A 26,712-nucleotide genomic window follows, 5' to 3' on the forward strand; every position below is an offset into this window, starting at 1 on the left:
GAATCAGTGTTTGCTTGCAGAAGATGAAGAACCTTTTCATGCGGACATGCCTCTCAACCTTACAGCCAACCCATCATGTGTAGTATTGTTAAAGACTCGCCAAAAGCCACGAGGCTTGAGAGAGGTCAAGCTGACATCGGGAGGCGTGGGGGAGGAGGGGGAAAAGTAAGGGTTGGGGTTGTAGGATGAGAGGGCAAGAGTTCCGGACATTTATATATTCTGTCTGTAAAAAGGCCTTCTTTTAGCCAAATCACTTGTGACATTTTGTGGAATAAATCAGGTGACCGTGCTGTAAAGTTGGAAGTTTAGCTTTGTTTTGGACATTTGAATTCTATGCCTTTTCTTTCGTAATTGGGGGAAAGAAGAGATTCCATGATTTCACAGTCTAGTGACCGGAAAAAATGATCAGTTGGAACCGTTATTTCCTCACATTTCAATACCCGTTTCCAAAATTGATGGTAAAATGCTTCCAATTGGAGGCATTTGCAACCATCTGCGTTGATCACAAAGATGAAGTCGGTTCTGCTTGCTAAGAACTTGAACTACAGCATGCTGACATGGGAGGACCGAGAAAGTGAGATGGGGGTGGGGCGGGGTAGGGGTAGGGGGGGGGGGGGGGGGGGGGGGGGCTGGGGGCGGTCAGGAGTTCAGGGAATTGATTTTTTGAAAGTCCGAAATTGGAAAAAGGATCTTCAGAAAGCGAAAGGGATGAGGCTGCTGTCATTTTTTATTTGTCGTATGACGTTAAATGTAGAAGGGGCCTTGTCGGGTACACTTCGCCGGAGATCCAATACGCTTGAAAAACTTGGTTACCCAGAGGGAAAGGAAAGGCAGGGGAGATATTTGGACATTGATCGCGCTCGGTATTATCCAACCCGTTTCTCTTGGCAAGTACGAGTCCTGGCTCTTACAGACCTCCGCTCATTCTGTGGAGAAAAGCAGTCAAATCAAGTTAAGTCACGCTATTACGTACTACGTTGCCGTTGTAGGCTTAGAAACATGACAGGCAAAAATCAACCGAATGCTAGAAACTGCCGATAAAATGTAATACCATCCGTATTAGAAGGGGAAGGACAAATAGGTCATATGACTGTTCTGTTCCATCGCATAAACATACACACACTTATGCCCCGGTCTTTCTGTACCATGTATGAGGAACGAAACAGAATAATGATGAAGAAAGACCGGGGCATAATGATAAGTGCGTGTATGTTGGGGGTGGGCATGGGGGTTTGGGGGTGGGCGAGACTCCCAAGGTTCAAATGGTTTACTGGTTAGACAATCTGCCCATGACCAAGAGGGGACTGGATGGGGTGATCGGGGATGTAGGTGGCTTTAGCATAGTCAATACAACACTCATCTAGATCGAACACAAGTGCATGTCCGCGTACACGTACACCCGTTATTTACTGACATGGTATGTCCTATGTCGGACGTGTATTATATCGATACAGACACACGATTATATTGCCAATTTTCTTGTGACACAACAGCGATCAAAGGTCAGGTCCGAAGGGAGACACTGAGAAGATTGACCAGTGCGTGCATTTCCTTGGTCACATGATCTCACGTCGGTAATATGTTCGAGAGAGAGAGAGAGAGAGAGAGAGAGAGAGAGAGAGAGAAAGTATCACACGTTCACGTCTCCAAAGCCATGAACTCTGGAAAGAAAGAAAACAAGTCGGGTAAGGCGAAAATACAACATTTTGTCAAGCTCAGTCGAACTCACAGAATGCAACTGAATGTATTGCATTTTTTCCGCAAGACTGTACACTCGTAGCATCGTCTGCCCGCCGCTCGTGGCAAAGGCAGTGAAATTAACAATCCAGAAAAGTTCGGGAGCGGTTGCGCTGAGGAGAATAGCACGCTTTTCTATATCTCTATTCTTGTTAACTCTCTGAACGTGTTTTTAATCCAAACATATCATATCTATATGTTTTTGGAATCAGGAATGGACAAGGAATAAGATGAAATTGTTTTTAAATCGATTTAGGAAATTTAATTTTAATCATAATTTTTATATTTTTAATTTTCAGAGCTTGTTTTTAATACGAATATAACATATTTATATGTTTTTGGAATCAGAAAATGATGAAGAATACGATAAACGTAAATTTGGATCGTTTTATAAAAAAAAATTTAATTACAATTTTCAGATTTTTAATGACCAAAGTCATTAATTAATTTTTAATCCTCCAAGCTGAAATGCAATACCAAAGTCCGGCCTTCGTCGAAGATTGCTTGGCCAAAATTTCAATCAATTTGATTGAAAAATGAGGGTGTGACAGTGCCGCCTCAACTTTTACAAAATGCCGGATATGACGTCATCAAAGACATTTATCGAAAAAGTGAAAAAAAAACATCTGGGGATATCATACCCAGGAACTGTCATGAAAAATTTCATGAAGATCGGGCCAGTAGTTTACTCTGAATCGCTCTACACACACACAAACACTCACACACACACACACACACACACTCACACAGACACACACACACGCACACACACACGCCCACACACACACACGCACACACACACATACATGTATACACCACGACCATCGTCTCGATTCCCCCCTCTATGTTAAAACATTTAGTCAAAACTTGACTAAATGTAAAAAGGGGAAAAATCAAGCGAAAGAGACTTCTTTGTCAGTTGACCCGGGCATGAAAAAGCCAAACCCCGATAGAGACAGAAAAATCGAAGCGAGTATTCGAGTGGAGGGTTTAGATGGCTGTAGATGTAGAGGTTACATGCCGAGTCTCAGTGATTATCAAAAATAATGGTCGAAGTTAGCGGATCATGAAAAATGCGAGCTTCAGCGAGCTTTTTCATGACCGCGAACTGAGACCATTATTTTTGATAATCACTGAGACGAGGTATGTAACCTCTTTATTCCTCCTTTCTTCAGTTATTCAAAGAAAAGAGGAGTTTTTGTGCGAAAGTTTGATCGAATCATATTCACCCAACCAGTCTACCTGCGCAGGCGATCGATTAATGCGCGGTTGTATAGTTCCGTGCAAATCATTCAATTCTGTTAACACTTCTTGTCAGTTTCCATGTTTTGAACTAAAATCAAGTACACAGTTATGTTGTCATTCTGCTGTGGCGGTAAAGGCAGACAGTGTGTGTTCTGTTCATGTTTTGGTATCGCTCAGGAAATGTTCTTTCCTCGAATGTGACTAGCAGACGAAGTTTTACACGCGTGTTCCAACGTTAAAAACTGTATGAAGTTCAGTTTTCTGGGGAAAAATAGTGTATGAAACCGCTGCATGTTCTTTAAGTTGATTAAATGTTTGCAATTGATTGCGTGTGATCTGTTTATAAAATGAAATATTGTTGAAAACTGACCGTCGGATTGCAGTCTTGTCGATGCAGCCGAAATCTGGAAGGGGAACTACTCGTGTCACTAGACACAGTATGAGAGTTACTTTTCCTTGGAATCTTGCTAGCGATAAACGATTGTGCACGGCAGATCTGAATTCAGAAAACAACCAAACTCATGGATTTTATATTGAGATTCATGTGTTCAAGCCTGTAGTTGCTGGTTTAAATGCGGTATGGTTGTATGTTTGCTCCAGAAATGTATATTTTGTACATTAGAGTGTTCTGAACTTTTGAGTCGCAAAAAGTAGATCCACAATGTGTACAGTCTCTACCCATGAGCTATCGAGGATTCAGGCCCGTTGTTGGGTAAGTGATTTTGGTTGTTGGGTAAGTTACCGAAAAATAACTAGCCCTACAAGTTTACAGAGAGAAAGAAGCAGAGGGGGGAATAAATGTCCGTCAAAGGGGGTTACGAGGCCGCCCTTGAGTCTGGGAGCACGAGGGATCCTACCACGGTCTTTCCGATTACTTGTGGATGTCATGGCGAGGACAACATTGAGGGGAAAAACTGATGTTCTGTCCCTGAAAAAAAAATGCATACGTACATGTATATAATTGCAGTTTTTGTTAGTTTAAAAGAGAAATTGAAATAAAAGAAAAGGAGAAGAAGTCAGTGTGTAATGATTCAAGGATGGGGGAGGAGGCTGAGAGTAGAGGATTGGGTGTGTGTGTGTGGTGGCAGGGACCTATATTACGGGGGGGGGGGGGGGGGGGTGATAAAGAAGATCAGCAAAAACATCTACAAAAGTAACAGAGAGGGGGGTGGGAAGGGGGGGGGTAGTTTTATCTCGATTTAAGTTCTCCCTTTACACCTACCGACTTTCCAGACTGATGTACAAGTAAAACTTGGTAATGGCAGCTCCCTTGTCACAGCAGCTGCATTGTCTCACAAGAACAAAAACAACAGTGCTCAATATTTTCAAGGATAAGTTTTGTCGCGATTTAAAGGTATCGTCCTTCCATCTCAGATCTGCCCAGGCTTTGTTGTCATGAGATAAGACCAGCCCTCCACTTGGATACGTACCAACAATCAACATTCTGCTTCTCTGAGTACAGTAATCCTTTGTTTTTACATTTAGTCAAGTTATGACTAAATGTTTTAACATAGAGGGGGAATCGAGACGAGGGTCGTGGTGTGTGTGTGTGTGTGTGTGTCTGTGTGTGTCTGTGTGTGTCTGTGTGTGCGTGTGTGTAGGGTGGCCGAGTGGTAACGCACTTGCGCTCGGAAGCGAGAGGTTGCGTGTTCAGGCCTGGGTCAGGCCGCAATTTTCTCCCCCCTTTCCTAGGTGGTGGGTTCAAGTGCTAGTCTTTCGGATGAGACGAAAAACCGAGGTCCCTTCGTGTACACTACATTGGGGTGTGCACGTTAAAGATCCCACGATTGACAAAAGGGTCTTTCCTGGCAAAATTGTATAGGCATAGATAAAAATGTCCACCAAATACCCGTGTGACTTGAAATAAAGTGTAAAAAAAATTCCATCTCACACGGCATTAAGTCTCAGGGCTTGGAAACATGAATACACGCATGCAGGAAAAAAAAAATGTGTAGCGCCGTATACTGTATGGCAGCTCGCTTTCCCCAGGGAGAAAGCAGCCCGAATTTCTGTGAGGTTACCCTCATGGACTATATAAAATCTTATCCTTATCCTTTGAGCGATTCAGAGTAAACTACTGGACCGATCTTTATGAAATTTTGCATGAGAGTTCCTGGGTATGATATCCCCAGAAGATTTTTTCTTTTTTTCGATAAATGTCTTATGACGTCATATCCGGCTTTTTGTAAAAGTTGAGGCGGCACTGTCACACCTTCATTTTTCAATCAAATTGATTGAAATTTTGGCCAAGCAATCTTCGACGAAGGCCGGACTTCGGTATTGCATTTCAGCATGGAGGCTTAAAAATTAATTGATGATTTTGGTCATTAAACATCTGAAAATTGTGATTAAAATAATGTTTTTATAAAACGATCCAAAATTACTTTTATTTTATTCTTCATCATGTTCTGATTCCAAAAACATATAAATATGTTATATTCGGATTAAAAACAAGCTCTGAAAATTAAAAATATAAAAATTATGATTAAAATTAAATGTCCGAAATCGATTTAAAAACAAGTTCATCTTATTCCTTGTCGGTTCCTGATTCCAAAAACATATAGATATGATATGTTTGGATTAAAAACACGCTCAGAAAGTTAAAACGAAGAGAGGTACAGTAAAGCGTGCTATGCAGCACAGCGCAACCGCTACCGCGCTAAACAGGCTCGTCACTTTCACTGCCTTTTGCACTGCACTAGCGGCGGACTACGGTCATTGTGAAAAAAATGTAGTGCGTTCAGTTTCATTCTGTGAGTTCCACAGCTTCACTAAATGTAGTAATTTCGCCTTTCGCGACTTGTTTAACATTCTGCTTGCTTCCTGCATGGTGGGAATGCTTTTATAACCTAGTTTTGTCGATAGATACGTACCAGTAGCGTTAAATAAATAAACTCATCAACAAATTGCATTTCCGAGTTGCACATAATTATAGCATGCATGATGTTAGATGTTGGTATGTGTCCAAGTGGACCCGGCAGTGGAGGGACGGCTTTTTAACCCTATTTTCTTCAGCCTGGCCAGATCGGAAATGGTCAGTAAAATATTATACAAGGAAAGAACTGTGCCCACACAAATTTCTACAAGTGATTAACAATAGACACTTTGGGATGTAAGCCCACTTTACACAGCAGCTGCATTGCTACCAAGAAAAAAAGCAACGTGCTTTGTATTATATCAACAGACAGCTGGCATTTTACATTTTGTTGCTTTTGTTGTTGTTTTGCATTCTTCTTTCTTTATATATCTTTTCTCTTTCTTTTTACTTTTTTCTTAAACTTTTCATCTCTCTCTCTCTCTCTCTCTCTCTCTCTCTCTCTCTCTCTCTCTCTCTCTCTCTCTCTCTCTCTCTCTCTCTCTCTCTCTCTCTCTCTCTCTCTCTCTCTCTCTCTTTTTACATTAAGTCAAGTTTTGACTAAATGTTTTAACATAGAGGGGGGGAATCGAGGCGAGGGTCGTGGTGTATGTGTGTCTGTCTGTGCGTGTGTGTGTGTGTAGAGCGATTCACTGTACTAAACTACTGGACCGATCTTTATGAAATTTGACATGAGAGTTCCTGGGAATGATATCCCCGGATGTTTTTTTCTTTTTTTCGATAAATACCTTTGATGACGTCATATCCGGCTTTTCGTGAAAGTTGAGGCGGCACTGTCACGCTCTCATTTTTCAACCAAATTGGTTGAAATTTTGGTCAAGTAATCTCCGACGAAGCCCGGACTTCGGTATTGCATTTCAGCTTGGTGGCTTAAAAATCAATTAATGACTTTGGTCATTAAAAATCTGAAAATTGTAAAAAAAATGATTTGTTTTTACAACGATCCAAATTTACGTTCATCTTATTCTTCATCATTTTCTGATTCCAAAAACATATATATATATGTTATATTGGGATTAAAAACAAGCTCTGAAAATTAAAAATATAAAAATTATTATTAAAATAAAATTTCCGAAATCGATTTAAAAACAATTTCATCTTATTCCTTGTGGGTTCCTGATTCCAAAAACATATAGATGTGATATGTTTGGATTAAAAACACGCTCAGAAAGTTAACAAGTCGCGTAAGGCGAAAATACAACATTTAGTCAAGTAGCTGTCGAACTCACAGAATGAAACTGAACGCAAAGCCACACTCGTAGCATCGTCAGTCCACCGCGCACGACAAAGGCAGTGAAATTGACAAGAAGAGCGGGGTAGTACTTGCGCTGAGAAGGATAGCACGCTTTTCTGTACCTCTCTTCGTTTTAACTTTCTGAGCGTGTTTTTAATCCAAACATATCATATCTATATGTTTTTGGAATCAGGAACCGACAAGGAATAAGATGAAGGTGTTTTTAAATTGATTAGGACAATTTAATTTTGATAATAATTTTTATATTTTTAATTTTCAGAGCTTGTTTTTAATCCAAATATAACATATTTATATGTTTTTGGAATCAGACAATGATAAAGAATAAGATGAACGTAAATTTGGATCGTTTTATAAAAAAATATTTTTTTTACAATTTTCAGATTTTTAATGACCAAAGTCATTAATTAATTTTTAAGCCACCAAGCTGAAATGCAATACCAAACCCCGGCCTTCGTCGAAGATTACTTGACCAAAATTTCAACCAATTTGGTTGAAAAATGAGAGCGTGACAGTGCCGCCTCAACTTTCACGAAAAGCCGGATATGACGTCATCAAAGACATTTATTGAAAAAATGAAAAAAACGTATGGGGATTTCATACCCAGGAACTCTCATGTCAAATTTCATAAAGATCGGTCCAGTAGTTTAGTCTGAATCGCTCTACACACACACACACACACACACACACACACACACACGCACATACACCACGACCCTCGTCTCGATTCCCCCCTCTACGTTAAAACATTTAGTCAAAACTTGACTAAATGTAAAAAGAATAGAGATAAAGAAAAGCGTGCTATCCTTCTCAGCGCAACTACTACCCCGCTCTTCTTGTCAATTTCACTGCCTTTGCATAGAGCGGTGGACTGACGATGCTACGAGTATACGCTCTTGCTGTAAAAATGCAGTGAGTTCATTTTCATTCTGTTAGTTCGATAGCTTGGTTGCGAATGTTCCTTGTCAGATGATCAAGCAGACCCCGAGGGGGTCTTACGTCAGACATTTGAACGTTGACAGGAAGGGGGAGGGGGGTAAGGATTGCATTAATGTCCAAGCGCTTGCGCGCGCACATACACTCCAACATCTATGTTTTGTTTTTGGTTTTTGTTGTAAAGTGTTTATGATTGTGTTCTATTCCGTCAATGGCGTCATTCTGGTAATGATGTTGTTATTGCTTTTGTAAAGCGCTTTGTGTGTTCGAAAGCGCTATAGAAATCACCATTATTATTATTATTATCTACACACACACACACACACACACACACACACACACACGCACGCACGCACGTACACACGCACACACACACACACGCACGCACGCACGCACACACACACACATACACATACACACACACACACACACATACACACACACAAACACACACACACACACACACACAATCAGTTGGCGGAAAGGATCAATACAAATGAATGATGACGTCTGCGTTAACTTCCCTCTGCCAATATCTGATCGATATTTATGTAATATAAGGAAAAGTGCCCAACTAAATATGAATCCCCTATGTCTGAGTCAGAAGGAGGGAGAAAGAATGAATGTCTCAGTATATTTCGATATGATAAAGGCGAATGTCTGTGTTTGCATTCTCATGTGTGCGTATGTCTGTGTGCGTATGTCTGTTCAGAACACAAAACTCTCTTACTGTGCCAAATTTGGTATTTGTTAAAAGAAATGATCAATTTTGCGACAGAGGAGTTAGACTAGTGTGCCTATGCGGTTTTTGTACGTTTCACCTAGCGGTTTGATTTGTGTCGGTTGATGGGAGGGACATGAGCTACATGCGTCAGAAATGGGATCAAAATTGACATTACAGTGGAACCCCCTTTTAAGACCCCTCAATATAAGACCCCTCAATTTAAGACCCCTCAATATAAGACCCCTCAATATAAGACCCCTCAATATAAGACCCCTCAATATAAGAACTCTCAATTTAAGACCCCTCAATATAAGAACCCTCAATATAAGACCCCTCAATATAAGACCCCTCAATATAAGAACCCTCAATTTAAGACCCCTCAATATAAGAACCCTCAATTTAAGACCTCTCAATATAAGAACCCTCAATATAAGACCCCTCAATATAATACCCCTCAATATAAGACCCCTCAATATAAGACCCCTCAATATAAGACCCCTCAATTTAAGACCCCTCAATATAAGAACCCTCAATATAAGACCCCTCGATATAAGACCCCTCAATTTAAGGACCCTCAATATAAGACCCCTCAATATAAGACCCCTCAATATAAGAACCCTCAATTTAAGACCCCTCAATATAAGAACCCTCAATATAAGAACCCTCAATTTAAGACCCCTCAATTTAAGACCCCTCAATATAAGACCCCTCAATTCAAGACCCCTCAATTTAAGAACCCTCAATATAAGACCCCTCAATATAAGACCCCTCAATATAAGACCCCTCAATTTAAGACCCCTCAATATAAGACCCCTCAATTTAAGACCCCTCAATTTAAGACCCCTCAATATAAGACCCCTCAATATAAGACCCCTCAGTATAAGACCCCTCAATATAAGACCCCTCAATATAAGACCCCTCAATATAAGACCCCCTCGTTTGGAGACCTTTTTTTCTCAGACTGTCTGTTCATAACCTCTGTAACTCCCTCCTATTAAAGACGCGATTTGTTCTCAGACTGTCTGTTCATAACCTCTGTAACTCCCTCCTATTAAAGACGCGATTTGTTCTCAGACTGTCTGTTCATAACCTCTGTAACTCCCTCCTATTAAAGACGCGATTTGTTCTCAGACTGTCTGTTCATAACCTCTGTAACTCCCTCCTAGTAAAGACCCGATTTGTTCTCAGACTGTCTGTTCATAACCTCTGTAACTCCCTCCTATTAAAGACCCGATTTGTTCTCAGACTGTCTGTTCATAACCTCTGTAACTCCCTCCTAGTAAAGACGCGATTTGTTCTCAGGAGGTCTTAAAAGGGGGGTTCCACTGTACTAACGGACGTTACTGTAGCTAGTGGACTCCAGTTTCCTCCTCCTACTCCTCCTCTTCCTCCTTATTGTTGTTCCTCTTCATCTTCGCTGCGGTTAGACCATAAATCTAAGACCTAGTAATAATGTATGTCCGTTACAAATAAAAGTAATCGTTACAGATCGCTTTTAACCCCCCCCCCCCCCCCCGCCCACCCTCCTTTCGCCCCTACCCGAGTACCACACCGGTGACACTGTGACGGTTCCCCTACGCTTTGTGTTCGGTGCCCTGACCCTTTGTGTTCGGTTCCCACTCGGTTCCCACACGCCAAAATTCGCGGACAAAACATCCATTTATGGTAGTATTACGCAATGTTGCTCTCTGAGAATGGTCTTGTTAGATCTGTGAGTGTTTACACTACATGCCTAGGTGCTGTTGGATTGAAGGTTTTTGATATTTTAGCCGTTATTAGGTAGAATGCCTTCCACTTTACTGCAAAACTGCATAATTCGTAGCATCGGCAAGAAATATCCTACCAAAAAATGCCTGCTTGGAACTGTCCGTGGTCCAGCAAAAAGTTCAACATGTCTGTAGCAGACAGCCCAAGTTTCAAGATTGTAGGGCCATCCAAACAGCCGTAATAATAAAAACAACAAAAGTAGTCAGTGAAATTGGCTGTGTTCGGTCCCCACACACTTTTGTGACGTAGGCGTGACGGTTCCCATAATTCATTGTGTCGGTCCCCACTTTCTGTGTCGGACCCCACTTTCGACCTAATTTCTCTGTGACGGACCCCACAACCAGCCTATTTTGTGTCGGTCCCCACACCTTCTTGGATTTATGACTTGCCGGTTACTTGTATCATTGTATTCATTGAATCTAATTGTCTCGGAGTTATTTTTCAGCAAAAACCGGCAAGGCAGCACCTTTTGTGATACCAAGTAAGTCAGATGACATCAGTATGTGTGTGTGTGTGTGTGTGTGTGTGTGTGTGTGTGTGTGTGTGTGTGTGTGTGTGTGTGTGTGTGAGAGAGAGAGAGAGAGAGAGAGAGAGAGAGAGAGAGAGAGAGAGAGAGAGAGAGAGAGAGAGAGAGAGAGAGAGAGAGTTGTGTTTCCGTACCCGCGACAGCGTTTTTCCAGCGGCGCGACGAAAATCAAGCACATAGAAAATGACCAGGAGTGTTTCCACACGCGCGACGCGTTCGCGGCGCGACAAGGGGCAAGCGACGCGATTTTTTTGAAAGGGTCCTGGAGCGATTTTTTCGCGTTGTCGCGCGGCAACGCGGGAGTTTACAGATTTTACCGCATGTTTAAAACGCAAGTACGGAAACACGTCACGCGTTTGCGCGCGTTTTCTTTTGTCGCTGCCGCTGTCTAGGGTACGGAAACAGAACTTACCGCGAGTACGACACTACCGCGAGTACGACACTACCGCGAGTATAACACTACCGCGTGTCACACTACCGCGAGTATAACATTACCGCGTGTCATTTTATGACTTCCATGGCTGAAGGCAAAGGTTGAAATGTTTCCTTGAAATATAAAACAAAAAGGCCTGGTCTGTTCTCTGAACACTAATTCAATGTTTGTCATGATAACCAAGAACTCAAAACGATCAGAACACACTATCAGAATACATATAGAATGGGTTGCTTCCAATCAAAGTTAGAACACAAACTCACAAGAAGTAAGTTTGCATGCGTTCTCTCTACGGTTATGGTACTCGCGGTTGTGGTACGCGCGGTAGTGTGACACGCGGCAGTGTTATACTCGCGGTAGTAGGGAGATTCAAAAGACAGCACGTTTCGTTTTGCAGCTCGTTTCGTTTGGTGAATGAGTCACCCCGCGAAACGGAACGTGAAACGAGACGGCATAGGCGGCAGACAAGATTTAGATGTATTCACGTTTCGTTTCGGAATGAAGGAAGGGCGATAAATCTTCAAGTGAAATTATCACGTCTGTCCTCGATCAGAATGGAAAAAAACACCACAGGAGGTGGTCCAGAATCGGGCATACTTTGATTATTTTCAGTCCAAATAAATCACACAGACTTTGTTTATACAAAATCACATACGAAGCCAGAATAAAAATTCGATGCGATGACCTACTTCTGCTTCGCCATTTGCTTTCTCACCATGAAGTTGGATAAATGTACCAGGATCAGCACCCTTCAAAATATTTCAGTTCACAACAGTTGTCTACCTCCAATGAACACATTCTCAGCGCTGAAAGACTGTGAAAGGGTTGATGAATCTAGCAATGCATAAAATGGCCAACAAATAAAACTGTTAGTGTGCAAAAATACTCACAAAAGTTGACGAAATATTGTTCGTTTTTTGGGGGTGGAAAACGTGACTGCGTTTTGACGTTCCACGTTCCGTTTCAGTTGACCTTCACCTTTCCAGCGAGAGACACCCGAAATGATGACGTTTACCACAACTTCAAAACGAAACGTCCCGACGTTTCGTTTATTAAATCTCCCTAGTGTCGTACTCGCGGTAGTGTGACACGCGGTAGTGTTACACGCGGTAGTGTTACACGCGGTAGTGTCGTACTCGCGGTAGTGTGACACGCGGTAGTGACGCTCGCGGTAGTGTCGCATAACCGGAGTGATCTGGAAAGGTGTCAATCTCTCTCTCTCTCTCTCTCTCTCTCTCACTCTCTCTCTCTCTCTCTCTCTCTCTCTCTCTCTCACACACACACACACACACACACACACACACACATACTGATGTCATCTGACTTACTTGGTATCACAAAAGGTGCTGCCTTGCCGGTTTTTGCTGAAAAATAACTCCGAGACAATTAGATTCAATGAATACAATGATACAAGTAACCGGCAAGTCATAAATCCAAGAAGGTGTGGGGGCCGACACAAAATAGGCTGGTTGTGGGGTCCGTCACAGAGAAATTAGGTCGAAAGTGGGGTCCGACACAGAAAGTGGGGACCGACACAATGAATTATGGGAACCGTCACGCCTACGTCACAAAAGTGTGTGGGGACCGAACACAGCCAATTTCACTGACTACTTTTGTTGCTTTTATTATTACGGCTGTTTGGATGGCCCTACAATCTTGAAACTTGGGCTGTCTGCTACAGACATGTTGAACTTTTTGCTGGACCACGGACAGTTCCAAGCAGGCATTTTTTGGTAGGATATTTCTTGCCGATGCTACGAATTATGCAGTTTTGCAGTAAAGTGGAAGGCATTCTACCTAATAACGGCTAAAATATCAAAAACCTTCAATCCAACAGCACCTAGGCATGTAGTGTAAACACTCACAGATCTAACAAGACCATTCTCAGAGAGCAACATTGCGTAATACTACCATAAATGGATGTTTTGTCCGCGAATTTTGGCGTGTGGGAACCGAGTGGGAACCGAACACAAAGGGTCAGGGCACCGAACACAAAGCGTAGGGGAACCGTCACAGTGTCACCGGTGTGAGTACATCGTAACGTTTTTCCTTTGTACCAAAAATCACATGCAGTCCTCCGTTGAATGGCCCTTGTAGTACATCGAACTAACTTAATTACATTTAGATTAACACAAACTGTACAATATGTGTATTTTCTTTTGTCGTTGATCACATCTTAACTCCCTGCAACGTACGCTGCTGAAGATGCGGTCCGACACAGCTACAACCATCGCTAAGCATGCTTTCACATAACCAATAGTGCTGCAGCCTCAGACAGAATCAGAATCAGAATCAGAATCAGAATTTATTGTCATTAAAGCACAGAGCCTATTGACACATACAAGATACATAAGTACAGGAAAAAACAGCAATATAACATAACATACATGAAATACAAAACAGACAACAGACGGTCCGCCGACACAGCTACAACCATCGCTAAGCATGCTTCCACATAACCAATAGTGCTGCAGCCTAATGACAACATACGGTACGGCACGGAAGGGGTTGGGGGAGGGGGGGAATAGGGGGTGCACTGACGGAGGATGGACAAATTACAGTCACCTTAACGATGTGTTTAGCAACTCGGTACCCTCTGCGTGGAAAACCCCTCATTATCGACTGCGGGTGAACATTTCGATTTACTACCGTCGGCAGCAAGGCCCGTTTACCACTTGGTGACTGCCCCTCCCAGTCAAAACAGCCTGTACTTCTATCGGATCGTGAGAGAGAAGCGGTGTGGGTGGGGGGGGGGGGGGAGTGCAGAAAGGTGGAGATGGGAGGATAGTTACAGTGGGTTTGAGAAGCTTGCCCCTCCACTACCCACGCACATATTGATTGACATCTATGTGCACCCGGTGCTTCGAAAACTAGAGGTTGACCATAAAGCCAGGCATGACATTTATTCAAAGCTCCACAAAACATTCCGAGATCATAAAACTGCATCAGATTGCATCCTTTTTTCTCCAAAAGTTGTGTAAGGGGATGGCAGGCTTTCAGCCTTTTTCACAAGTTCTCGATCGCATGCATGTAAAGCACACTAATTAGTAACTCCCGATCCCAATCCCTACCGCTGTATATGTACACTTCAAGAACCACGACAACATGACGCGCAAATGACGCGTTACTTCACTATTAGTTCTCTCCACTCAACGCTGACCATGCAGTTTGGAAGTTGGCTAGGGGGGGGGGGGGGAGAGGGGAGAGAGGGGGGAAGGACGAGGAGGGGAGGATGTTGGTATGACGGCTTACTAGTGCCAAAACCTCATAATTGTAATTATCAAGGGATAATTACCATTTTCACGTGTTTATTACTAATTTTCCCGGGAAAATTACTAATTTTCCCGGAATAATTACTAACTTTCACCTGTTAATTACTAATTTTTTGTTTTGGCTCACTTCCTGACGGATTGCTAGTGCCAAAACTAAAAATTACTAATTTTCCCGTGAAAATGAGTAACTAACAGGTGAAAACAGTAACTGACAGCGTTAATTAGTAATTATCACGTGATAATGGGTAACCCCAGGTTTTGGCACTAGTAAGCCGTCATAGGGCTTACTAGTGCCAAAACCTCATAATTGTAATTATCAAGGGAAAATTAGTAATTTTCCCTTGATAATTACCATTTTCACGTGTTAATTACTAATTTTCCCGGGAAAATTGCTAACTTTCACCAGTCCTGTTCATTACTAATTTTTAGTTTTGGCTCACTTCCTGACGGATTGCTAGTGCCAAAACTAAAAATTAGTCATTTTCCCGTGAAAATTACTAATTATCCCGTGAAAATGAGTAACTAACGAGTGAAAACAGTAACTGACAGCGTTAATTAGTAATTATCACGTGATAATGGGTAACCCCAGGTTTTGGCACTAGTAAGCCGTCATATGTTGGTGGATAAATTTACAGACGTGGTCGGATAAGGATGCAATTAGCAACTCACCATTCCTCTTTGGAAAACTGTTGACGGTGACCTTCGACTGAAGCAGGATAGGTGTGTAGACAGGGAAGGGGTGAGGAGGGTTGCAGTGGGAGGCTTTCTGGAAACAAATCTGAAACCGTGGGGGGAGGTCAATAAAGGATGCAATTATCAACTCAGCATTTTTTCCCTGCCTGTCTTCTTTTTTTTCTCTTTTTTTCCTTTTTTTTCCCCTCGAAGTCTTAACAATCACGAAGCTGAAGCGCCTCGACAAGTCTACGTCCGCTGGACCTAACGACGCCTTAGCAGCGGATAACAATCCCCCCCCCCCCCCCCCCCTCTTCTTCAGCATTCAACGCGGAGGGGGAAAGACGTTGGACAAATCTACAGCCGTAGCCGATAAGGATGCGTTTAGCCAGTTAGCAATTCCCCCGACCAATCAATCAGCAAAGGAGAGAAAAAAAATCAGCCAATCAGCCGACCTCTTGGGCCAGGTACTGACCATCCCTTGCTCCTCTGAGACCGCCTACAAACGTTTGTGTTAAATAAATCACCCCGCGGATCAATAGGGACAGGGCGGGGGGAGAATGGAAGAAGACGGAAGAGGGACAGCAGAGAGATAGAAGAGACAGAAGGGGGGGGGGGGGGGGGAGAGAGAGAGAGAGACGGTAAGAGAGAGAGAGAGACGGTAAGAGAGAGAGACGGTAAGAGAGAGAGAGAGACGGTAAGAGAGAGAGACGGTAAGAGAGAGAGAGACGGTAAGAGAGAGAGAGAGAGAGAGAGATGCGGAAGAGAGCTGAGAGAGAGAGAGAGAAGAGAGAGAGAGAGAGAGAGAGAGAGATGCGGAAGAGAGCGGAGAGAGAGAGAGATGCGGAAGAGAGACGGTAAGAGAGAGAGAGAGAGAGAGAGAGACGGCAAGAGAGAGAGAGAGAGAGAGAGAGAGAGAGAGAGAGATGCGGAAGAGAGGAGATGAGAGAGAGAGGCACAAAAGAAAAAGACGAGAGCGGAGAAAGAAAGAAGGGAGAGAGAGTCAGAAAAGGGAGGGGGGAGAAAGAAGAGGTGTAGGGGGTGGGGGGGGGGGGGGACAGATGAAAGACAGACAGAAAAGAGAGAGGAGAGAGAGAAGACAGAAGCATCAGAGTTAGAAGATAGACGGAGTCTAGGGACAAGAGAGATGGAAGAGGGAGAGATGGGATAGACATGAACACAGAGAGAGTGAAAGAAGAAAGATAGAAGGAAGGAGGGGACAAGGGAAAGGGCTGGAGGGAGGTGCACTCAAGGGAACGGAAGATTAGGGGCCTAAGCCTTGGTATCGATTGAGAGAAGCAGCACAAAAACAAGATGCAAAGCGACGAACCTATCTCGTATTCATTGGGTCAGAAATATTCCACCTCTAGTGCTTTTAGCCCACCCCCCCCCCCCCCCAACACAAACACACACAACCCCCTCCCTACAAAAAGGGGAAGGACGGTGGGGGAATGGAAGGAGATTTTTTTTCATTGAAAACACTAGAGATGGAATGTTTCTGACTTTTTTATGTTACCATTTTCTGGCATGAAAATAATATTTCAATAATATGCAACGGCTTTAAACACAATTTACAAAAAGGGCCTTGACCAGTGAGTCGGTTACCTAATCTGTGAACCCTTCAGTCGTGTTGCTTTGTCAAAAGTTAGACACAGTCAACTAGTTTTGCTCTGATTGAGCAGTGCAGCTGGCCTCAATTAGCCGGTGACACCTCTGGCCACAGCACCAAACTGAACATGGCTGGGGGGAGGGAGAGAGAGAGAGGGGGGGGGGGGGGGTAGCCGGCTAAACTCAGTGGAGTGTCCGGTGTCACTGCATGTCAGCAGGAAGAGAGAGAGAGAGAGAGAGAGAGAGAGGCTGTCATGTTTGATATATGTACCGGTTGTAACGGGTCAGTTGGCCTAAACAATAAACTTTCTGAGTTCGGAGTTCTCTCTCTCTCTCACTCTCTCTCTCTCTCTCTCTCTCTCTCTCTCTCTCTCTCTCTCTTTGGGCGGGGACGTAGCTCAGTTGGTAGCGCGCTGGCTTTGTAGCCAGTTGGTCGCTATCAGCGTGGGTTCGATCCCCACGTTCGGCGAGAGATTTATTTCTCGGAGTCAACTTTGTGCAGACTCTCTTCGGTGTCCGAACACCCCCGTGTGCACACATGCGCACGAAAAAGATCCCACGTTCACAGCGAAAGTCTCAGGGCTTGGAAAACACGAAGACACGCATGCGTCATCTCTCGTCTCCGATTATCATGATCGTATTTCGATACTTAAACCCAATGCTGGTGTGTCGAAGAAGACAGCCACAGCGGGCTTGTTCGAATCAAAGTATCACACCATATCTTCAACGTATTACCAATACCTGTCCCAGTATAGACCAGTTGGTCTAAGAGGACGTTAAACCCTAATAGTCAGTCTCCCTCACTCTCCCTTAATCCTGCTTCTCTATCTCTTCTCCCTTTATCTGTTGCGTCTATCCGCCGGTGATTAGGTGTCAAGTGTGTGTGCGTTTTTATGTGTGTGTCTGGAAGTTGTTGTTGACCATGTAAAATGAGTCCTCGTCCCTTCTGGGATGCTCAGGACAGTGGAGCCTCCTTTAAGACCTTCACAAAACTGAGAAAATCTGGTTTTAAAAAGGAGGGAGTCTTAAAACGGGGGTAAATTTACACAGGTTATGAACAGAAAGTCTGAGAATACAGGGTCTAGAAAGGGGGGTTCCACTGTATAACAATACATGTAATAGTCTGCTACTGTATAACAATACATGTAATAGTCTGCTACTGTATAACAATACATGTAATAGTCTGCTACTGTATAACAATACATGTAATAGTCTGCCACTGTATAACAATACATGTAATAGTCTGCCACTGTATAACAATACATGTAATAGTCTGCTGCTGTATAACAATACATGTAATAGTCTGCTACTTTCCTACATAACATTTTGCCGACGAATCCTTCCTAACCACTCCCACTACGATTTAATCCCAAACGTGACTCTGAAGTCTTCCATTCTTCTGTATGTTTTTCTAGGTCAGAGTGACTCCAACTCCCTTCAGACAGACAGCAGCTCGGAGTCGGAAGCCGATGTGGTAACAGACGGGTGCGGGTCACCGAGAATGCAACGACGCAGACGACAAAAAGTATTCCGCGCCGAGAAGGTTGAACGTAGCATCACCTTCCGAACTCTGGATGAACTGCTCTACAATGACAATTTGCCCGAGGTATGAAACCGGGCGTGACCTGTTTCTTCTCAATTGATATTGAATTGGTCTTGTTGTCTTGGTTTAGCTTCATGACCTTTAGAAACTGATGGGAATTCCTCATCCATGAAGATCCTGCCAAAGGTGACAACTGCTGATTAAATTGCTGTTTGTCTTATTTACAACCTATATGCTTGATTGAATATTCACGTGTAGTATCTGCATTTTGGGATTTGGTGGGCTGGCTGGTTATTTTTACTTGTTCTCATCTACCAGGAGGGTCTTGTAACAACAACAAAAGATAAGACTGTTTCTAAGCTTACAATCTTGCAGAAAATGAAGTCTTTTAAAAGTGATGTTGTCCTGTAAGTCTGAGGAGTACTAAGGCCAGAAATAACAAACACAATAGGGTTTAATGAATACTGTTCTGAATACAGGAGAGAGAAAAACAAGTCAGATTCTTAATGTGAATGAATGCAAATGCGCTAGTACGCTATCATACAGGAACAAACACAACTCCAAATGTAGGTTCCCTCCACTGTATTACACAGGTATGACAGACATACACACAAATACACACAATCATGAACATAAATGTTAGGTATTCAAAAATCAGGTACTCACAGGTTTGGATGCAAAAACAAAGCGAGATTACAATCCCGTGCACAATTTCACTAACAAAACCCTCTACCCTTCACTTATGTAGAGAAATACACAAACAGTCCGTGAACTCACAGGCACACGATATCTACTTTACTGGTATCGACTCACGGCTCGTGTATAGTCAGAAAAACAGTTACAGTTCATATTCCGGCAGACTCAAATCACCGTCTGCTCTGCCTACTAAACACTCATTATATCTTACGTAATTAAGATCTTATAGACATATTTTAACTCTGTTCATACACAGAATTACACAGCGTCTATGGCCGTTCACTAGGAAATGTATCTGAATACTAATTCCTTCCACTGGCGACCTCGGTCTACTCAGTTCCTTTCGTCCTGTGACCTCTATGGTCCAACTATACGGACAACCATAACCTTGCAATAACTTCGCGAAATCCCGTCGAATTTCAGCTATGCTGGTCTAGAGTTATGATACTTCGGCGGCTTCTCAGATCCTTCACACTTGTCATCTGGTCGCTATCTCCCTTTCAGACCGGTTATACGACGCACTGCACAACATAAATAGCGGACATCTTGTCTTAGATATCGGTCTGCTATGTTTACAGTTTACAGTGTTAGTCAATTCAACTTATGCGATGAACACTCTAGCGATATTCCAATGCTTATTCCATTTACCTGTTAAGTGCTTTCTTGTCGCATCTATCCGGGTTTCCTGCCTCCCGGCCGATTACTTGGACAACCCCTCAATGTCCAAGGACAGTGGTAAAGTGTAACAACAACCCCTCAATGTCCAAGGACACTGGTAAAGTGTGACAATACCCTAGTTGCGATTTACAACCTCAACTATTCCCGGTCAGTGAGCTGAACTCACAGTGCGTGCAACACACTTTGCTATGTCACGCTATATCTCTGGTTAGCGCTCTAAAAGCGTCAAACTTTGCCTGTTACAGTGTTATTCGTGATTTCCTTCACACTTAACTTCCAAATTAAAACACTCAAACGTGTCTTCCTTAGAGAATGCACAGGAAACATGTCCTCACCTGCCTCCTTTTCAGATTCTTTAAGCGTTTGTTGTTCCTGTGTATAAACTAGGAAAGAAACAAACTTGCATCGGTCTCGAATAGCAATATCAGCTGAAGAGACGATACAAAATAATAACCAACCAACCAACCAAGCAACCAACCAAGCAACCAACCAACCAACCAACCAACCAAGCAACCTGTGCCTGAAGAGACAATTGTTTGATTTTAACTACACACTCAACTCTTTCCACCACAGAGCAACAAGCTCGTGGAGGTGACCTCCAACATCTGGGGCACCAAGTTCCAGATCACAGGCGTGGCTTCATACCTTCCCAGTATATTGGGCAACGTGGTTTACAAGACCAGTCTGCTGCATCTCCAGCCACGCCAGATGACCATCAACCTGCAGGAGATCGGCTACAGCAACCCCCAGCATCTCGCCCGCGACCCCAACTTCACTCCTGCTGGCGTCAGTGATGACGATGACGACAGCTCTTGTGAGTGAAGGACTTGGTTTCAGTGTCCTTTCTGTAGTTTTGCCTGTGTTTCTTCTTGGTCCTGCATAATAATTTCTTCATTAAACGTTAATTATTAGTGTACTCCCTCTTTAGGGCGAGAGCTGGTTGTAAAAAAGCAAACACTGTCTTTGTGCTTATATCATTACCCTCGTTAATAAAAAACAAGTATCGTAAGGCGAAATTACTACATTTAGTCAAACTGTGGAACTCACAGAATGAAACTGAACGCACTGCATTTTTTCACAAAGACCGTAGTCCGTAGAAGGCAGTGAAATTCACGAGCCTGCTTAGCGCGGTAGTGGTTGCGCTGTGCTGCAAAGCACGCTTTTCTTTACCTCTCTTCGTTTTATTTTTCTGAGCGTGTTTTAATCCAAACATATCATATATATGTTTTTGGAATCAGGAACCGACAAGGAATAATTAAAATTGTTTTTAAATCGATTTCGAAAATTCAATTTTAATCATAATTTTTATATTTTTAATTTTCAGAGCTTGTTTTTAATCCGAATATAGCATATTTATATGTTTTTGGAATCAGAAAATGATGAAGAATAAGATGAAATTGTTTTGGATCGTTTTATAAAAAAAATTGTTTAAATTACAATGTTTACATTTTTAATGACCAAACTCATTAATTAATATCTAAGCCTCAAAGCTGAAATGCGATACCAAAGTCCCGCCTTGAAAAATGAGGGTGTGACCGTGCCGCCTCAACTTTTACAAAAAGCCGGATATGACGTCATCAAAGACATGAATCCAAAAAATGAAAAAAACGTTCGGGGATATCATACCCAGGAACTCTCATGTAAAATTTCTTAAAGATCGGTCCAGTAGTTTACTCTGAATCGCTCTACTCACACACACACAGACACACACACATACACCACGACCCTCGTCTCGATTCCCCTTTTATGTTAAAACATTTAGTCAAAACTTGACTAAATGTAAAAAAAAAGGCATTGTGCTGCTGCTATTTTTTTCTTCCTTTCCCTTGACTTCCTAGCTTCTCCTCCTTCTCCTCCTTCTCCTCCTCCTTCTCCTCCTTCTTGTTCTTCCTTTTCTCCGCCTCCTCCTCCTCCTTTTTCTGTTTTTCATCCTCCTCCAATAGGAATAGGATACTAAGTATACTTCCTATTTGTCTTCTTCATCTTTGTCCTTCTCCTCCTTCCCAGATCCTCTCCGCCCCTTTCTTCTTCCTCTTCTTCTTCTTCTTCTCTTTCTTCTTCTTCTTCTTCTTCTTCTTCTTCTTCTTCTTCTTCTTCTTCTTCTCTTTCTTCATCTTCTTCTTCTTCCTCTTCTTGTTTTTATGAGGTGTAAGTTAGGGGTGATGGGAGGATTTTAAAGTGACACGCACTTTAATTTTAGTATTGATGTGGTGTATCTTTTCGAGAGATGTCTATCTTATATCACATTTGTGGCAAGAAAAGATAGGTCTAGCTGTGATAACTGATTATTTAGGATTGAGCACTCTGATATGCTTTGATGCTGTTTGACCGAGTCAGACGCAGATTGTTTTCTGACCGGTTCACATTTTTGTTATTCAGGAGACAGAGAGAAGAACAATCTTAAAACATGTTCTGACAATAATATAATTAACAATTCTGACAATAACATAATTAATACTGTAATGTTTTCACTGACAAGTAAGAGCTGCTGTGTTTCTTGATGCATCAGGGCCAGGGGAGGGAGATGCAGCAGAACTTGCCAAGTGCATTGTTCCCAGCAACTTCCAGGCAGACAACTGGAGCGACATCGGCTCCTCCCAGGTGTGCTGTGTGGACGTACAGACCCCAAATAATGCCACCGTCACACCTGTACATTCCTCTCCCACCTCCGCTGCCACCACCATCAACAACAACAACAACAGTAACGTTCATGACCTGGACACGGCCAGCGTCTTCGTCAACAGCAGCACTGACAATGGACACAACAGTAACAGTGTGGGTTGCAGTGTTGGCTATGCTGGGGTGGGTGGTCTGTCAGGTAAACTGAACCAAGCTGGTAGCATCAGGTCCAAGTCGTTATCACCGGTGCAGGACAGCAGCACCCAGACGTCCACTCTGGCCTTTAACGGCGAGGTGGACCTGCTGACCAACAACCACACCAAGGACATCTACGCCTCTCAGGGAGCGCGGCCCAAGGTGCGCAAAGCCTCGCAGGCCAAAAGACCGTCTTCGGTCAAAACGCTGCCCAGCCCCACCCACAACAGTACCTCTTATGCAAATGGAAGTATATCCACAGCCTCACCTACCACGACCACCATCGTCACAACATCCACATCCAAATCATCGTCAACGTCACCCTCAGTGATTGCTGCAGAACCAACAGACAGTGTGGCCGTGCAGGCAGCTTTGACATGCTCTCCGGTCAGTCCTGAGCCTGAAGTTGCAGGCATTTTAAAACGACTGTCCAGTGGGGGAGGCGAAAGCGGTCCTCGGTGGGCTGACCCTGCCTCCCACACCATCAAATTCGTGGACGAAGAAGTGTCGGACTCTTCGGAGCTTCCCTTCGAAAACAACCTGGTGGCGGACTGCAGTATATCTACGCCGTCCAGTGTAGTGTTAGAACGCCGGTTGTATCTGGCTCAGAACATGGCTGACGGGGACGTGGGGACGAGCCAGAGTGAAGAGTCGTTGTCGTCGTCGGGTGACGTCAAACCTCCCAGGGTAAGACTAGAAAGCATAGGGGTAGGGTCTGACAGTGTCGATGTCAGTCCGCTAGAAGAGATGCGGATAGAACCGTGTGTGTTCGATTCTTTACCCGTAATATCCACTTCCAGGGAGCTCGGTCTCCCGGGCTCCAGCTTTTTATCTAACGGTATTGGAGGCAGCAGTGACATCGAGATTGTCCACAGTGCGTCTCTGCCCTCCTCTCCTATACACGGAGCCTGCAAGTCTGAGACTCCCACCCGCAAAGCTCGAGAAGAGGCCATGAAAGGAAAGTGCAGACATCTGAGTCCTGTGTTTAAGAGAAAGGGTAAGCACGGAGTAGGAGGAGGAGCAGGAGGAGTTGAGGGTGTGGAGGAGGACCTAGTGCTGACTGTGATGGAAGAGTTCAAGGGGGGGCAGACCTTCCACAACTTGGAGACCTTCCAGAAAGCTCAACTCAAACACAAGGTATGGAATGCATGTCGCGTCAGTGTTCTCGCGTGTCACTGTGTCTGACCGTCTGTCATTCTTGTTACAGAGTGAGACTGACAGCCTTCTGCTTTATTTAATACTTTTTCTCCAGAGGGGTCTAGGAAATCGGCCCAACATATAAATCAGGTCTGCTATATGTTGTTCCAAACACTTGATACTTTTAACTAAATATTTTCTTGTAGACTGGGAATCGAGATTAGGGTGAGAGTGTATGTGTGTGTCTGTGCGTACGTGCGTGCATGCTTGCGTGTGTGCGTGCAGAGCGATTCCCAGATAGTACGGGACAAGATCTTTATGCCTCATACGGTTGGTTTTTATTTTACTCATTTTGTGAATAAAAGGATTTGATGACGTCGCATCCCACTTTAAACAAAAAGTTGAGGTGGTTAAATGTGGCAACTGTTTCTTTCAATCTAATTCATTGCAGTTTTGTAAAATATCCTTTGGCCTAGTCTGATCAATGGGATTGCATTTCAGCTTTGAAGCTAAAAAGATTGATTCATTAATGTTCTAATTAAACATCTACCTCAAATTTGATTTCCTTGTACCATTTCTTAACCACTTCCTGAGTCCAAAAATATAAAGCTATGTTGGGTTTGTTCTGAAAATGAGCTTAAAAAAAGAAAATCTGTCTTTAATTTTATTCTTTTAGGGCGACCGATTGACGTCACATTTGAATTCTTTTTTTTTAGTAATGAGTATCTAATTTTCTTCTTCCTTTCTTTTTTTTTTTGGGGGGGGGGGGGGGGGGCTTTCCCCTTTTATTGTTTGTTTCTTTCCATTTGAATACACACAGGGACAGTTTTTATGTGTGTGCATGCGTTGTGCCGAATTCATGGGACTGCTGATTTCGCGAAGGTTAGCTACTGGATTCCGTGAAATCGGCAGTTCCATGCTGCCGGCAAAATCGTTGTTTGTCACGGACACTTTACGTTAGATTTGATTTTGACTTTTGTTCGTCAATGCATTGCATTGACTTCTTTTGAGTTCCTTTGTTACATTTAGTCAAGTTTTGACTAAATGTATTAACGTAGAGGGGGGAATCGAGACGAGGGTCATATGGTGTATGTGTGTCTGTGTGTGTGTGTAGAGCGATTCAGACTAAACTACTGGACCGATCTTTATGAAATTTGACATGAGAGTTCCTGGGTATGAAATCCCCGAACGTTTTTTTCATTTTTTTGATAAATGTCTTTGATGACGTCATATCCGGCTTTTCGTGAAAGTTGAGGCGGCACTGTCACGCCCTTATTTTTCAACCAAATTGGTTGAAATTTTGGTCAAGTAATCTTCGACGAAGCCCGGACTTCGGTATTGCATTTCAGCTTGGTGGCTTAAAAATTAATTAATGACTTTGGTCATTAAAAATCTGAAAATTGTAAAAAAAAAAAAATTTATAAAACGATCCAAATTTACGTTCATCTTATTCTCCATCATTTGCTGATTCCAAAAACATATAAATATGTTATATTTGGATTAAAAACAAGCTCTGAAAATTAAAAATATAAAAATTATTATCAAAATTAAATTGTCCAAATCAATTTAAAAACACTTTCATCTTATTCCTTGTCGGTTCCTGATTCCAAAAAACATATATATAGATATGCTATGTTTGGATTAAAAACACGCTCAGAAAGTTAAAACGAAGAGAGGAACAGAAAAGCGTGCTATCCTTCTCAGCGCAACTACTACCCCGCTCTTCTTGTCAATTTCACTGCCTTTGCCGTGAGCGGTGGACTGACGATGCTACGAGTATACGGTCTTGCTGCGTTGCATTGCGTTCAGTTTCATTCTGTGAGTTCGACAGCTACTTGACTAAATGTTGTATTTTCGCCTTACGCGACTTGTTAATTGTGTGTGTGATTTCAACCGCAGCATGTCCCATTGTTCTGTCTCATTTTAAGGTCATGCTGAAACCTCCAGCAGAGTTGTTCAGACCCAACAGACAATCAGTATGTTTGAATGTAGTGTGTTGCTCCCTGTCTAAGCACCGCACAAACCCGCCCCGCCTTCACAGCTAGCACTGCCAGTATATGTTCCAGTGTTGTATGTGTAGTCACCAAGGACTACTTTGTTAGTCACACTCCCCGCTTCAAATTCCACCCCTTATCGTAAGGCCCGGCGCTCACCTATGTAACTTCAGCAGGACAGACGACGCACTGCAGATTATCCCAGCCCGCTACACCTTGCGTGAAAGGAAAACAGGCCAAGTACTCGTCATAATCCCTATCGCAGCATCAATAATATGCAGTGCGTCGTCTGTGCCGCTGAAACTACGCAGGTATATTCTGCCCTTAACCAACACTCTGCACCGTCAGTGTTACATTGATCACTTGTTACCGGTCCTCCAGGTATGGGCAAGACATTGATACTGTAGCTGAGAGCAATGCAAGGGTTTACCATTGCATAAACTGGTTGAACTGATAATTGATAAAAACAAATAAATCTCTGATATGTAAACATTGCTGAATTGTGCCTGTTCTGAATGTTTGTTTATGTTTTGGAACCTAACGTTTTTGGCAGTTTTGATGTGGGAGGGGGGGGGGGGGGGGTAGTACCCTCATTTGAGCAGCTGTCACTTGACCGTTGTGAAAGAAATCTTCAATCCAAAAAGTATGCCAGCTAGTTACGTCAAATGCCTTTACTAGGGTGAAAAGTTTGAATAAAATAAAACAGTTATGCATTTTTGAATATACAAATTGTTGCAATATTTCTTCTTGCGGACTTTGTATGATGTTGCTGTGGGGTTTGTCCCAGAATCATACTTGTTGAT

The 26,712-nt window shown here is 43.0% G+C and overlaps 1 protein-coding gene across 1 annotated transcript in view; it reads left to right on the forward strand.

Annotated features, from left to right (window-relative positions):
* The first annotated feature begins 510 nt into the window (after positions 1–510).
* LOC138961065 (uncharacterized) overlaps positions 511–26,712 on the forward strand; it is a 35,810-nt gene continuing 9,608 nt past the window's right edge. Inside the window, exons 1-4 of the mRNA XM_070332657.1 lie at positions 511–574; positions 18,463–18,653; positions 20,538–20,778; positions 22,444–23,915. Coding sequence (XP_070188758.1) covers positions 511–574; positions 18,463–18,653; positions 20,538–20,778; positions 22,444–23,915 — 1,968 coding nt within the window. The remainder of the gene's footprint in view (positions 575–18,462; positions 18,654–20,537; positions 20,779–22,443; positions 23,916–26,712) is intronic.

This window comes from Littorina saxatilis, linkage group LG3 (assembly GCF_037325665.1).
Source record: "Littorina saxatilis isolate snail1 linkage group LG3, US_GU_Lsax_2.0, whole genome shotgun sequence".
Taxonomy (NCBI): domain Eukaryota; kingdom Metazoa; phylum Mollusca; class Gastropoda; order Littorinimorpha; family Littorinidae; genus Littorina; species Littorina saxatilis.